Source organism: Polyergus mexicanus, unplaced genomic scaffold (assembly GCF_030449975.1).
Source record: "Polyergus mexicanus isolate NDT 795.1 unplaced genomic scaffold, iyPolMexi1.0 SCAF_116, whole genome shotgun sequence".
NCBI classification, from domain to species: Eukaryota; Metazoa; Arthropoda; class Insecta; order Hymenoptera; family Formicidae; genus Polyergus; species Polyergus mexicanus.
Window position 1 is genome coordinate 20,782 of NW_027223436.1, and position 17,114 is coordinate 37,895.

General features: G+C 34.7%; 1 protein-coding gene across 1 annotated transcript; it reads right to left on the reverse strand.

Annotated features, from left to right (window-relative positions):
- Positions 1-9,034: 9,034 nt before the first annotated feature.
- On the reverse strand, positions 9,035-9,469 carry LOC138944206 (uncharacterized). The gene has a single exon (XM_070315113.1). The coding sequence runs from the start codon at positions 9,467-9,469 to the stop codon at positions 9,035-9,037; it is 435 nt and encodes a 144-aa protein (XP_070171214.1).
- Between the last annotated feature and the right edge of the window lie 7,645 nt (positions 9,470-17,114).

The following is a 17,114-nucleotide window of genomic DNA, read 5'->3' on the forward strand; positions in this document are numbered from 1 at the left end:
ATGGAATAGTATATTCACTATCAGCTACATGCATATTAGAGCTTTTCACTAAATTACTTTGTAATTATTAGTTTCATTGGTAATTGTATTTTTGCCATCCTTCTTAATATGTACTACAAAGATAAAAATGGAATATGTATGTAAAGAAAATAGACTCTCTTTAAATTTAGCGCGCTTAGCACGCTCCGCGCGCTTCCATGACACCTGTCAGATGTCTCATCGAGTACAAAAGGAATTAACAGCGGGAGAGAGGAAGATAGGGAGAGATATAGATAGAAGGAAGATATAAGAAAGAAAACAGGCTGGGATAAGTCATATAAAGATAATTAACGGTTATAAACAATATAGTCGAGCCAGCAGAGCTGCGAGAGAGATACGAATAATTGACCTTAATTGTCGTTTCTCTTATTTACAGGTAACCTGTAAATTTTGTACATACGTTGTAAACGGTTATAATATAAAACTCTTATTTACAGAGAAACTAATTTGGTTAATTATTCCGACGATCCAAACTCCTAATATAAAAAGACATTATATGTATATCATAACTTTCGATGCTGTCAAGATAGAAAGTAATAGCCGAGCTGTTTCCACTAATAACCAAATAAACTCTTTGTTATTACACTAGCTTAATCTCTCCGAACGTAACAAGGACTAGCACGACTTCAACTGCACACACAGCGCGATCCCCTCGGCACAATTCTGGCTGCGCAGCCGCAAACTAAACAAAACTAAAAGGCCCCAAACTATAAAGCGCACAGTTTAAATGATAAATGCAAAATTGTCTTATACTTAACACTCCGCTTCAATTTTGCATTCGTCAATTTCTAACAAAAAAAAAAACGAACATGTCATTCTACAGTTTGTTGAACACAAGTGATGAAACAAAGAATAAAAAAGATTTTGCTTATGAGCTACTCTTAAAACCCAGCTTATCTCGTAATATCACAAATTTATCTCCCAAAATTTAGTCATGATATCAGCCGTTTGTTCATCCGTTCTGATATATTTGACATCGATTTATTTGTTTGCAACTAAATCCTTTACAAAATTATATTTAATATCCACATTCAAACGCTTATGTTCCCATTTCTTTAACGAATGAATACATGCTTGGTTATCTTCGTATACTATTATAGGACTATTTCTGTTACATCGAAATCATTCATAAAATTTTTCAACTAGAGATATTCTGTTGCACATGCGGCTAGAGCAACAAATTTTGCTTCAGTTGAAGATTGAGCAACCGTATTTTGTCTTCGCGTGATCCAACAGATTATGTTTCCAAACAATGGTAAACAAAACCTGATGTAGATTTTCTGTCTTCTGTACTTCCCAAGTCAGCATCCACAAAGCCAGTCAACGATTCTCTATTTCTCTTAGTCGATTTGTAATAGATTAGGCCATAGTTTAGTGTACCCTGTATGTATCTCAAGATTCTTTTTAGGCCTTTCCAATGGTTTTCCTTTGGTTTGCTTTGAAATCTACCGAAAAATTGATTGAAAAACTAAGATCAAGTCTAGTAGTCTGAGTCAAGTACATTAAACACCCTACTTCGCGATACGGTTTGTCTTCACTTAATTTATCTTGTCATTAACGAAATTACTTTCTGTCGGCGTTCTGATCGATTTACAATCATTCATATTAAATTTAGTTAACAGTTTTTTTATTATGTTTCTTGAGATATGACTCTTGACTAAGAAAGAGACTCGTTTAGGTCCGTTATTTTAATTCCAAGAAAGGTGTCACGCTTTCCCAAATATTTCAAGTAAAATTTATTTTTTAGTGCTATTTTTATTTGTTGGATTTTTTTATCATCATTCTCCGCGATAATTATGTCAACTAATATAATTATGTTAAGATTTGGTTTTATATTATATCACAGGGTAGCAGAAACTTCTCCGTTCAACGCGCTCGTCGAACTCCGATTCAGTAGATAAACCGCTGTTCTTATTGCATCCGACCAGAAGCTTTTACTCAATTCAGAGTTTAAAAGTAAGCACCATGCTTTTTTGCAGATTGTACGATTAAGTCTTTTGGCCATACCATTTTGTTCCGGCGTATACCTTACCGTGAATTCAAAAAAGATACCTTTTTCCTCGAAATAATGTTTAATTTCATATAATAACAAATCGATTTTTGCGTTCCGGAAATCGTCAATATACAGACATCGATCAGTTTCTGAGTTTTTCATTCCTAAAGTTTTCATGAAGGTATCAAAAGTACTATTCCAGGCTCGAGATATCTGTTTAAGACCATATAGTGTTTTATTTAATTTACAGTTTGAATATCATCCGTCTTAACGCCTTCAGGTATCTTCATAAAAATTTCCTCCACAAGATCGCTGTGCAAGAACGAATTCTTAACGTCCATTTGATACGCAAGTAAATTTCTCTCGTTGATAACTGCTAATAAAACTCTCAAAGTCGTTAGGTGCGCTACAGGAGCGTATACTTCACTATAGTCAAGACCAAGTCGTTTACAGCAACTTTTAATTACTAACCTTGCTTTTCTACGCTCAATATTACCCAAGCCATCGCATTTGATCTTAAAGACTCACCTACTGCTAATAGCTTGCTTTCCTTTGGATAAACTACAAAGAGTCCAAATATTATTCTTCTTCAGGGCATTCATCTCTTCATTAACCGCTTGCAGCCATTCCTTTTTGTCTTCGCGAAGGTTGATTTCATCGAAGTTTTCTGGTACATCTGTGAGGTAGATTGCACTAAAAGCCATCACTTCGTAGTCATTTAAATATTTGGGCTTAGAAGTCACATGCGTGCTGCGATGTAATGCCATCTTCAGACTTTTCTTGTGCGTTTTGAGTTGAAGGTATGACACCTTCGTTTTCCGCATTGTAGAACTCGTCCTCCGAAGATTCGTCGCAGGCAGCATCCATTGAGATTCAATCGTCAGTCTTTCTTCTTCACGAACTTCATCCGAGGGAAGCCAAAGTTCAGTGTCCAAAGTAGTATCCTGAACCTTCAAATTTAATGTCTCTTCGATAGTAGATCTTATTTTTCTCAGGAATTTAAAGCTTGTATCCGTTTGTGACGTAACCAATCATCAGACGTGATATAGTCGTGGAATCGAATTTTCCGACAACCAATTGTTTTGGAAGATGCAGATATGCCAGACAACCGAAGACTTTGAGTTTTTTAAGATTTGGTTTTATATTATATCACAGGGTAGCAGAAACTTCTCCGTTCAACGCGCTCGTCGGACTCCGATTCAGTAGATAAACCGCTGTTCTTATTGCATCCGACCAGAAGCTTTTACTCAATTCAGAGTTTAAAAGTAAGCACCATGCTTTTTTGCAGATTGTACGATTAAGTCTTTTGGCCATATCATTTTGTTCCGGCGTATACCTTACGTGAATTCAAAAAAGATACCTTTTTCCTCGAAATAATGTTTAATTTCATTTGACAGGTATTCTCTTCCGTTGTCACAACGGAATCTGCTTAACTTGCAGTTAAAATTTCGCTGTAGCCATCGCTTTGTATATCTTGAAATAATGGAATATTTCGATCTTTGAGCTCAACATGTAAGCAGCAGTAAAATGTGTGTAATCATCGAGAAAAGTGATTACGTAACTGTATCCATCATACAAGGTTGGATTAGTAAGCCCCGTCAAATCACTGTGTACCAATGCCTGTGTAGCATGTTTTCTTTGTTGATTGTGAGGTAACTTTATCTATTTCCCCTCAACGCACACCTTGCACACAATGGGTGACTGCGAGTCTATGTTCACGTTCATTCCTTCCAAGAGGCTCGGTAGCTTCGTATCTCCCAAATGTCCCAATTTCATATGCCATATTTCGATGCATTCCGGAAAAAGCGCGTTTTCCTCTTCGTGTAGATCTATCACATAAAATTGTTTATTGGAGATCGTAGCCACCGCAGCCCAAGCCATTCCTGTCAATTACACCTTTCCCATTTTTGAAAATCACGGAAATTCTTCTCTAACTTTCTTACAGAGAGGAGATTGTAATCCAAGCCGGGAACCAATAAAACTTCCTTGATGGTTATATAGCTTTTTTCCCATTCACCAGACAATAGACTTTGACGTCACCAAACTTGTTCGCCTGCAAAATAATACCAGATTTTGCTACTCTAATTTTAACCGAATATTATAGTGACTTTATATTTCCCATTGGTGTATTTTTGTTATCAAGATGTTTCGTAGTATCAGAATCCAAAGCCCAATTAAACACTTAGCATTCGTTAATATGAGCTGAAAAACAAAATTCTGGGCTTCCATCATCCCCTTTTTGAGCACTCACAGCCGCATTGACTGACTTCGATTGATTGTTTTGACTATTCTGTTTCTTTTTGCAATCAGCTCGTTTATGTTCAAAACTACCGCATTTATGGCACTGAATCTTGAATTTATTTTCTCCGCCTTTCGAAATATTTTCAGTTGAGTTGAATTTGTTTGATTATACCAAAAAAGCATTTGAAGGTCCGACCAACATCTGTTTCTTCTTGCCGATATCCAGGCGTTTAACCTTCGTCCATTAAACGATTCTTAACAAAGCCGATAGTTAAGTTTTCCGCCGAGAACGTCTCTAGCTGTGATCATGTGATTAAATTCCATTGGCATAGTGAAAAGAAGATGGCAGATCAGATCTGTCGCTTCGAGTTTTAGCGCCTGTCGCACGCAATTCGCGAATTACTTTATCGAATGTTAAAAGATAATTCGCCATTGTTTCGCAATTTGGATCGAACTTTAACAACAAAAGTTCCTTCCGCAATAACAATTGACTTGGTATGCATTGTCACAGGCTTTTACGTACTCTAAATGATTATCCGCGACGCGTTAGATTATTTGAGAACGACATGTTTCCGATCATGTTTTTCCAAATTTTCGAGTTCTAATTGTTTTTGCACCTTTACCGCGGCCGAGTCACTTTTCAAAAGTTCAACCATCTTGTAATATGGATTTCCGACAAAGTCCAATCGAGTTCGTTCAGCAAATTCCATTTTCAATTTCCAGTTTCTAAAATTAGATCCGTTGAAAAGGGGAATTTTGTATTTTTCCATATCCGCCATTTTCCACGTTGTGTAAACGCCGATGCGAGACTTATTTCACGATAAAAATTCTAATCAGTTATTCACCGAGCTCAAGAACGGCCTGGGCTCATAATCTGATAACTTTTGATGCTGTCGGGATAGAAAATAATAGCCAAACTATTCTACTTATAACTAAATAAACTCCTTATTATCACACCAGCTTAACCTCTCCGAACATAACAAGGACTAGCACAACTTCAATTGCGCACACAGTGTGATCCCCTAGGCATAACTCTGGCAGTGCAGCAGCAAACTAAACAAAATTAAAAGGCCCCAGACTATAAGGCGCGCTGTTTAAATGATAAATGCAAAATTGTCTTATATCTAACAGTATATAATAATAATTCTAAGAATCTGCATCTACGGGAGTGTTTGTACTTAAATGTATACTTACCGTAAGATATAGACATATTAATATTTTTCTGTCACTTACAGTCTAAAAAAAGTCGATATCAATTTTATTGTTGGTTGTAGTATTATCATTACAGTTAATTATTTTTTCATTACTGACTGAATATATAGATATAGATTAGCGTATAATAATAGTGTATCTAGGCCGGTTCTAACGCAGGTCCTCTGTGGAGGGGGGGGGGGGGATCAGCGCGAGGAATATGATGTCACGCGGGGCACCGCGGCAAAATCGAGAGGCAAAAGAAACCGCCGCGGGGGGGGGTATGACGTCACGCGGGGGACTGCGGCGAAACCGATAGGCGAGGGGGGAACGTCCCGTTTGACCAGGTTGAGATTGACCACGGTCCCGATTGACCACGTTGATATTGATCACGGTCCAGATTGACCACGTTGACCTTGACCATGCGTCGCTTTTGACCACGTTGCGATTGACCACATTGATATTGACCACGTTAATATTAACCACGTTAATATTGACCATGGTCCCGATTGATCACATTCATATTGATGACGCTTCCGATTGACTACAGATCAATATATGTCGTTACTGGGGCATATACTTTGCAAGTTGTAAAGCAAGGTCTGACGGCGGAGGCGGAGGGGGTGCGGGAGGGCGGCTGAAGGCCCTCCTGGCAATCCCCGCATGCGTGTGTGTGTGTGTTACATGGTTTTTCAATCGGGACCATAGTCAATATTAACGTAGTCAATATTAACATGGTCAATATTAACGTGGTCAATAATAACGTGGTCAATATCAACGTGGTCAATCGGGACCGTGGTCAATATCAACGTGGTAAATCGGGACCGTGGTCAATATCAATGTGGTCAATCGGGACCGTAGTCAATATCAACGTGGTCAATCGTGACCGTGGTCAATCGGGACCGTGGTCAATATCAACGTGGTTAATCTTGACCGTGGTCAATGTCAACGTGGTCAATATCATCGTGGTTAATTGCAACGTGGTAAATATTAACGTGTTCAATCGGGACTGTGGTCAATATCAACGTGGTCAATCGGGTCCGTGGTCAATTTGAACCGTGATCAATCGGGACCGTGGTCAATCGGGATTATGGTCATCATTCGGGACCGTGGTCACTATTAACGTGGTCAATCTCAACGTGGTCAGTTGGGATCGTGGTCAATATAAGTGCCACTCGTGACGGGTTCGCGAAGGGGGTGGAAGGAGTCCGCGTCCTAACCGGTAGGCGAGGTGTCCGCGGAGAGGGGGGAGAAATACCGCGGCGAAATCGATAGGCGAAAGGTCTATGGGGAAGAGGGAACGCACGCATACGCGAGTAGGTGCGAGAGAGATAGCGCGAGGCGTCCTCAATGCATGGGATAAGGATAGCGCTAATTATATTGCATGCATGTAGGAAAAGGATGGCGTTTGCATACACGTGGGAGGAAGATAGCATTTGCATTGGCGTGGGAGAAAGAGAGAGAGAGAGAGAGAGAGAGAGAGAGAGAGAGAGAGAGAGAGAGATAGCGTTTGCAAGGCGGTGCAAAAAGGATAGCGCGAGGCATACATGTGGAAGAAGAATAGCGTTCGCATGCACTTGGGGAAGAGAGATAGCGTTCGCATGCTAAGTTTTGCAGCCTGTGCATATCTATTACACAGTTTTATTCTTACATAAATAATTAAATTCACAGATAAATAGTAAAATAACTTATTTAGTACAAGCATCGTAAAGAATATCATTTACAGCTCATGTCAATAACTCGCAATCTATGAGTGATTCGCCGTTACACATATCACTTTCATGTATCGCTTTTGCAGCGTCGCATACATTCGCGATTATTACGCAGTAAAATAGTTACAAATTGTTTGAATTTTTCATTTACAATATGCGTATTTTCGCATAGCCGGTAATACATATAATATTTACATTTTTCAAAATCGTTTAAATATAATAGAGTTAGTGGCTTCATATCAAAAATTATTGGATAATCCTATTTTTATAATATGCGAATCAGACATTTTAACAACTTCGAATGTCAAATCTCGAATTCGCAATGGGGTTTCAGTCGATTGTAGAAGCCGTTCAATATCCGCACGTTTCTGCATTAATGATTTCCATGTTTCAAAAGGCAATATTATTTGATTGCCTCGATTGTCACCAAGAACCAATTCTACACAGGATACAGCTCCAACGTTTATTCCAATGTCCAAATATTTATATGACGTCGGGGTTAAGAGGATGCTGGATCCAAATATATATATATATATATATATATATATATATATATATATATATATGATGTATATATAACATTATGATAAAATCAAAAGAGATAATATGAGCAATATAATAGATTTGTATTCAAAATATGTATGTGACGCAAACAGATATCTATATAAAATCGTTGGTTCTACGAGACGATAGAACAGAAATAGAGTAGAAATCCAATATATTTTCTGTCTCTACATATTTAACACAATACTTGTATTTTATTGCTCCATTACTCTACATCAGTGCTCGGATTTAGTTGCACATTTCGGCCCGATTCCGTGGCTCACGCCTATTGCCCCCCACTCACCGCTCGTGCGTTACCGACAAGACGCCAGATACGCGTAACTAAGGAGCGCGACGCTTTGTCTCAGGAGCGTTCATATGTAAGAATGCCCAAATATAATAAATATGACAATATTTTTTTGAATGCACCGCGTAAATTATCAAAATTCTAAAAGTTTTTTTCAATATTTTATATTTCATTGATATAAAATATTGAAGAAAAACTTTTAATTATAGAGAAGTATTGTCTTATTATTATATTTAGGCATTCTTATATACGGACGCTCCTGAGACAAAGCGTCGCGGTCCTTAGTTACGCATATCTGGCGACTCGTCGCTAACGTACGAGCGGTGAGAGGGGGGCAATAGGCGTGAACCACAGAATCGGGCTGAAATGTGCAACTAAATCCGAGCACTGCTCTACATAATAATATCAGTAATGTAATTATAAAGCGTTGGTAATATATGGACACTTTTAGTTATACTTAGATGAAGGCGTTCACCCGTCGGAGTTCGCCCGTCGTTCCGGTATCCTCTTAACCCCGATGTCATATAAATATTTAAGGTTGTTTTGAATCACCCTATATATGTCATATAATATAAGTGTAACATATATAATAGTATACAAAAGGGTATGTTCTAGCGCAAATTTTTTCCTCTATCAAAATCAACTAAAAAACACCAAAATCATTCATAAAAGCAACAAAAAAAAGAAGAACTTCTAAAATATTGAAAGAAACTAAGGGCATCCTTCGGACTAAACCTTTCAGGTGCCTTTCAGGTGCTTGACCTGAATTAAGAGTGTTAAATTCTGAATCAAGACTAATTATAAATTAAGACCAATTATAATACAAGTCCAAGGACGCTAAGTCCAAGCGACGCTAAGTCCGAAGGATGCTTATGAAGTGATTAGATCCTTCTTATTTATCCATTGGTTATGTGTATTATCAAAGCCTAACCATTTAACATAAACTTTATTTCCTTTCCTTTTTAATATTTTTTCAACTAAATAGATGTTAGTTGGAATTTTAGTTTTTTATAGTTCTTGTTCATAAAAAGTTCCTTTAATCTCTTCACCTTTCATATCTTTAATATGATAATATGGAGGTATGTTTTTAAAAACTTTATCTATTACAAATATTTCAGTTGACCAATTAGGTGTATATCCTTTTTCAAACATATGTTTTAATTTATTAATCCTTACATAATCACCAACTTTGAATCGCGTCCCTTGAACTAAGCGTCCTTCGGACTTAGCGTCCCTTGGGCTTAGTCTTTCAGGTGCCTTTCGGGCGCCTTTTGGGCACATCTTCAGGTGTCTTTCGGACACATCCTTCGGACTTAGTCTTTGAGACGCTTCACATGGTGTCATTCCTATAGTTCTATGCTTTCTATTGTTATAAATATTAAGCAAATTTGGTAATATATCAACACACTTGTAATTACCCTGTATACTGAATTGTTTCCACATTAATTCTTTGAGTGATCTATTAAATCTTTCAACAATTGCAGCTTTTTTATCACTATATGTCGAATAATGATTAATTTTATTTTATTCCATGAGTTTTTTAAAATCTTTATTATGAAATTCTTTCCCATTATCAGTTTGCAGATTTTTGGGTGGTTTATGCTGTGAGTTCGGGTCAACCCCTTGAGACAAACTTTCGATTCTTGAATGTGAAGCACCTGAAAGGTTTTTCGATAGGTTTTTAAAACAAATACTCATTGCCTTTAATACGCTTTCTCCAGTTTTATTTTTAACAGGAATTGCCCAAGCAAATTTGGAAAAAGTATCAATAATTGTTAATAAATATTTATATCCCTTATTAATTTTGGATATTCCCTTTAAGTTACCCGAATCCATTTCAACAAGATCAGCCTGCCAAAGATCATCAATTCCTAATGTAATAGTAGATCTTCTTGGATAATTTCTCCTTGCTGGTTTGTGTAATTCATTAATAATATCGTTTTTACTAACGGTCATTTATTTCATTGAAGAATAACCATTTATCTTCATTTGTTTTAAGTACTTTTCACGTGGAAAGTATTTCAAATTTTTAATAAAATCTTTTTCACGTAAATGAATTTCTTCTTCAGATATTTGTTGAGCCTCAAATAAATGTAATAACTCACAATAAAAATTAAATGATAATTTATATTCATCAAGCCTATCCATTAATTTTAATGATGTTTTGAATTCATTATCTAATATTTCAATTATAACAGATATGGCACTTATTGCAAATAATGGTGTAACAGCAATACCTGATAAACTTGATGCCGCAAATATTGCTTTACTAAGTGATATAGCGATTTTACATTTAAAAAAATACTTATAACTTTTTCGATAAACATACATTCGTTTTTTAAAATACTCTTCCATTTATTATTATTAATAAATGTCTAAACATCACCTAAAAATGAAACATTTTAATTTTATAGATAAATATAAAAGAGGTGGTGGATTCTTTCCAGATGTAGTACGCGGTATAATTCTAGGTGAATCGGGTAGTGGAAAAACATTTTTATCTACTAACTTTGTCGCAAACAAATGGCTACCATATAGACAATTATATGTTTATAGTCCATCTATAGACCAACCTACTTATGTAGGATTAGAGAAAGAGTTGGAAAAAGATAAATATGATATTGATTATTTATTTGAGGGTAATTGGGGAAAAATTTTACCAGTAGAAGAATGTGCATCAAATAGTTTAGTAATTTTTGATGATGGAATGTTAAAAGATCAAAGTAAAATAATAAGATATTATTGTGAAGGAAGGCATAAAAATATTAGTATATATTCTCGGATTATATCATAAATACACTAAAATAAACCCTATAATTAGAAAAAATTCAAATCTGTGGTTTATTTTTAATGAGTTTGGAGATAATCTCAAAAAAATACATGAAGAATTGGCTTCTGAATTAACATATGAAGAGTTTTGTAAGTTCTGTAAAAAAGCTTGGTCAGAACCACATGGATTTTTGGGAATTGATAAAACAAAAAATGATAAATATTTCTTTCAAAAAAATAATGAATTAATATTATTATTATAAATGGGAAGAAATTTACGTAATGTGTCAGACAAAAGACAACTGTTAAATACTGATTCAGAATTGTCGAATGCGTCCTTCGGACTAAGTCTTTCAGACGCGTCCTACGGACTAAACCTTTCAGGTGCTTCACTATCGTCGTCAAATACAAAACCGTTAAATACAGAATGTACACATAAGATGTTAAATACAGACTGTACTCATAAGATGTTTAAGCCACTTAACAAACCTCCCGTTCTTGAATGCAAATCTCCAGTTTTTAACATGAAAACGGGGTTTAATTTTGGAAATAAATCATTTAAAAGTACATATGAAATGATGGGTACAACTCCACAAAAACTGGCTGAAATAGAAAAGAAGCAAAATGAATTAAGAAAAACATTTCAAAATGCAAGAAATTTAAATACTAAAAAAAGTATAGATTTAGAGGAAAAAAATAAACCAATAACTTCTAGACTGGATGAAACGAATAAAGAAATTAACATATTGATTGATAAACTGGACTCAAGTTTAAAATCTGCACCTGAAAGGCACCTGAAAGGTGTCCAAGAGACGCTAAGTCCGAAGGACGCCACAGATGTACAACCTTATCAAGATACTAAACTTGAAGAAATAATAAAACTCCTTAAAGGTTATACAGAGACTGACGATAGTGATGAAGTATTTGAAGAGACCTTCGAGCGTCCTTCGGACTTAGTCTTTCAGACGCACCCTTTGGACGAGGTACAATCTGTTAGCTCGAGCCATTCACATAAAAAATCAGCTTTTCCAATGTCACCAAGAATTAAAGAAGAAGGGGGCCCCTTATGGAATAAATATAAAAACCATCTTTATGATGAAACGTTTGGATTCTGGCGTGACAGAGACAATGATGATAGGTTAATGATAGGGAATAAAACTGTAAGAGTAACACAAAATGATAATCTTGTTTTTTATGATGATAATAATATAAAAATAGTAACTCAACTTACTAATCCTTTAATAAAATTATTAACAGAAAAAAAAGTACCATATAATTTCAAAGATATTTATGGTGAAGATGCTATAAAAAAATATAAGAATATAGTTTATAAAACTAATGCAATTTATAAAGATAATGATCCTAGTAAAGGACCAGCTTCAAATAAATATACAAAATGGGAATATATTTTGAGATATTTACGGGAAGAAATGAGTGAGTTAAAAATTAGCAAAGGAAGTAAAAAAGGGGGTGGTTTTATTAATAAACTTTCAAATAAACTAACCGGAAAGGTTCCAGAAATGCATTTACTGGGATATAATGCTTGTGGGCCTTTTACGAATGTTGAGGAGAGATTAAAAAAGGGGTGGAAAGGAATAAATCCTTTAGATGAACATTGCAAACAACATGATCTTTTTTATTATACAAACCCAAATGTAGATTATAGTGAAATAAAGAAAGCAGATAAAACTTTACAAGAAGCAGCGTGGATGAGAGTATTGTCACCAGATGCTAGTAAGTCGGAAAGATTTTGGGCGTGGGTTGTTACAAATGCCATGAAATTAAAAACAAAATTAGGAATGGGATACATAAGTGAAAAAGATTTGTTATCATTATTAAAGAGGGCATTGGAAATATATAAAAAGAATCCACAATTAGCTAAGAACATTTTAAAATATTATGAAAATCAAAATCATCCATATAAAACAACGAGTGGCCTTCACTTGAACACAGTACAATTGGACACGGTGCAAATGGACACGTTACAAATGGACACGAGATTGTGCACAAGGTTCAATTGGACACAGTGCATTTGGAAACAGTAATTTTGGATACAGTAGCTTTTGGACACATAAGAAAATACGCATCGTTTACTTGGACACCGCTCAATTGGACACTGTTCATTTGGACACCGTTCGTTTGGACACAGAAAGATGCGCACCGTTCATTTGGACACCGTTCGTTTGGACACCGTTATTTGCCCACCGTTCGTTTGGACACCGTTCATTTGCCCACCGTTCGTTTGGACACCGTTCATTTGCCCACTGTTTGTTTGGACACCGTTCATTTGCCCACTGTTCGTTTGGACACCGTTCATTTGCCCACCGTTCGTTTGGACACCGTTCATTTGTACACAGAAACATGCGCACTGTTTGTTTGAATATGTAACAGATGGAGAGAAATAAAAATCATTTTGGGAAAATATAATCAGTATTCTTATAACACTTTATACTGGTAAATCTATGTAAAATATGAAATCGTAAAAAGAAGATACATTTGAAGGTTATAATATCTGTCAAAATAAAATATATTCATACTTATACATCTCTGATACTGATGTCATTAATTTTACATTGCTTTTAGCACTTTGTTTAGCCTTTCGCATATTTGGATGTCATGCATGGATACAGTGGGTTCCGCCCCCCTTGCGGGGGGGCTCCACTTCCGGAAGATATAACCTAACCCAAACCTATTTCTTATTTAAAACAAAAAATTGGTGTGGATTACGTCGTATAATTTAAATCAAATTTTGGTGTCCAAACGAACGGTGTCCAAACGAACGGGTGGCAAATGAACGGTGTCCAAACGAACGGTGGGCAAATGAACGGTGTCCAAACGAACAGTGGGCAAATGAACGGTGTCCAAACGAACGGTGGGCAAATGAACGGTGTCCAAACGAACGGTGGGCAAATAACGGTGTCCAAACGAACGGTGTCCAAATGAACGGTACGCTTCTTTCTGTGTCCAAACGAACGGTGTCCAAATGAACAGTGTCCAATTGAGCGGTGTCCAAGTAAACGATGCGTATTTTCTTATGTGTCCAAAAGCTACTGTATCCAAAATTACTGTGTCCAAATGCACTGTGTCCAATTGAACCGTGTGCAAAATCTCGTGTCCATTTGTAACGTGTCCATTAGCACCGTGTCCAATTATATTGTGTCCAAGTGCACCACTCCCTAAAACAACTGGATTGATGTCAAGCAAACCTTCGATTCTTAAATGTGAAAAGGACGCATTTGGCAAAACTATTAAGAACTTAGGGGGTTTTCCTTGGTTAGCAGCTCTCCCAATGATTTTCGCTGGTTTATATTATCTTATGAGTTCGGGTATGGATATATATAGAACAGTTAAAGAGAACAAATTTCTGGATGAAACATTAAAAGAACAGATTAGAAATAATAAGGCATCCGAAGGACGCGAAGAAGGATTAACCCATGTAGATAAAACTCAGGCAGATAAAATGATGCCATTAATTCAGGTCAAGCCCTTTGTACATTATAATTTCGATATCCCACGTGAAGAAACTTTCAACACACCAAAATATCAACCATCACTCTTTAAATATCGTTATTAAATGGAATTAAACCTATCATCTTATCAAAAACAAAAATTGAAGAAAGCTTGGTTTTATGATACAGGTGAAAAAATTAAATTGAATTCAAAACATGTTAAAAAAACAAATACTGATTATTATGGACTATTTCCATCATTATCTATTAGAAATGCAAATAAAGTATTTAGACAAATGGAAAATAATAAAGGTGCAGAACTCAACCTATCTAAAAAAGAAGTTGAAAATTTAATATTAAAAGCTTTATCAGATGATGATATAAAACAATATGTAAAAAAACTTAAAATACCTAATTTTAGAAACGTCTATTTAAATTTAAATGAATTACCTAAGAAAATTAGAAAAAATGAGTGTGGTATTGTTAATCTTTTTTTTCATTGGGTTTGCTATTTCAAAAATAAAAATCATATATATTATTTTGATTCTGTAGGGGGAGATGCACCTATAGAATTGAAAAATTATTTCAGAGGAAATAGACTCATTATAAATACAAAGAAAGTACAAAAGAAAAGTGATCCAGCTATTTGTGGTTATTTATGTATAATAGTTCTTTATTTGTTGGGAGATAAAAAAATAAAATGGAAAGATATAATAAAAACAATTGGAATAGGTGATATTAAGGATGTTTTATACTATAAGCGTCCCTTGGACTAAGCACCCCTTGGACTAATCATCCCTTGGACTAAGCCTTTTTAAAAGTAAATGACATTGATATATTACCTAAAGTGTAAGACAAAAACAAAATCAATGCGTGAGCATAAAGAAAATAAAAATGTAAATGAAGATTATATACATAAAATATAACATATATTTTAATAGCAAATTGTTACAAATGTGATTCAAAGAAATCATAGTATATAAAAGTTCTCAAAAAATAAATCTTATAAATGGCATCAAAACATAGTTCAGTTCAAGACCTTTTGTTTGAAAAATATCAAGATAAAATTGTGAAATTACAATACAAGTATATTTATCCTGAAATTAAAAGGCATGGCAAGGAATATGATTTTCATATAAAATTTAATGATAAACATGGTTTTATGCCAAACAAAACAAGAAATTTACCAAAAATACGAGTTACAAAGGAAGATGGAAGTGCTTATCCTGAAGGTACAACTAGCTTTTTAGTTAACAATTACTTTGCGTACATGTGGAGTTTGATTAAAGTTTCAATGTTCAATACTGAGTTGGATAATAATTATAACGTTGGTCATGTTAGTACATTGAAAAAGCGCGCTAATATTTCAAACGAAGGTGAAGGAAGTGGTCAAGCAAGCGGTTTTATCGCTGAGAAAAAATATGGTTTGATTAAGGGTGATGGTTTGTTTTATCCTACAATTGATATGGGAGATTTAATTCCTGGTTTCTTTGATGATATAAGTGGGCCTATATTTGGTGTAGACATACACATTGTAATGACTTTAAAAGATGATTTGAGTGACTCATTGTTTACATTTAGTGACGCTGAAATAGCCCCACCTCGCGGAAAAATTAATTTAGAAAGTTATCGTTTAAAAGTTTGGTATATTGAATATGATGAAATTACAACGACAAACTTGATAGACGAATTGAAACATTTTAGTTTAGCTGGTAAATATGGGTTTACATATAAATGCTTTCAGTGTGTAGAATATCGAGGATTACCAGATTTAAATACTTTACGTATGCTCTTAAATGATTTTGTTTTTACTCAGGAACCAAACTGGGCATTTGTTTTCTTTATAAAAGATAAATTTCTGTACGACCAAAATGAGAATCCAACAAATTGGGACCATGCTAATATTAAAAATATTCAAATATTGTATGGAGAAGAAAGACATCCTTCCGAACCTCAAAATTATGAAATTGAAAAAGGAGATTATTATGAGTTATATCGTTCAAGTTCAGAATACGATGAAGCATTATATGGTCCTGATAGAATGATTTCTCAGTTTCACACGGTTGACAATTTTATAAAATATAATTGCTTTTTTAATATTGATTTGAGGAATAAACCAAAGAATATTTCCACTGTGGAGAAATTACCAAAAATTTTAATTGCTGATTCTTCCAAATCTTTCAAGGGACTAAATTGTTATGTAGTATTTGTAAACCAAAAGATTATAGCTTATGATATGGTTATGAGTAGAATGATAGTTCAATTATATAATTATATATAAAACTAAACAAAGGACTATTCTTATTTTTCTGAGAGAGAAATTATTTTACAATTATTTATGTGTGCATATGTGTGAGCGTGTGTGTGTGTGTGTACTTATGTATACATTGTGTACATAAATAATTTTATAGCAATTATTGGCAATATTATTTTTATAAGAATTTCTCTATAGATGTACAGAGTGATCCGAAAAAGTATTTTTGCGAGAAACTTGAATTATTCAAAAAAAAAGAAACTAAATGAAATCATATATATGATTTATTATTGAAGAGTTGAATTTTACAAATGATTATTTTAAAACTGCTTTTCTTCATTCTCATAAGTATAATTTTGAAGCGCTTGAAAATATGGTCAATAATTGTATGTAAGATTGTAGCTACAATGCTTTTTATTTCCTCAATTATGCGCTTCTGAAGAAACTCGAAACCTCTGGAAAATGTGGAAATTTTATAGAAGCTCATCATAACAAGAGAAGTAAAGACCATTATAGCTGAGGTCCGTCATAGAGCACAGATGTCTGTGTCGCATATATATTTTGAACACAATAATATTGCTCATATTGTCTCTTTTGATTTTGTCATGATGTGCAT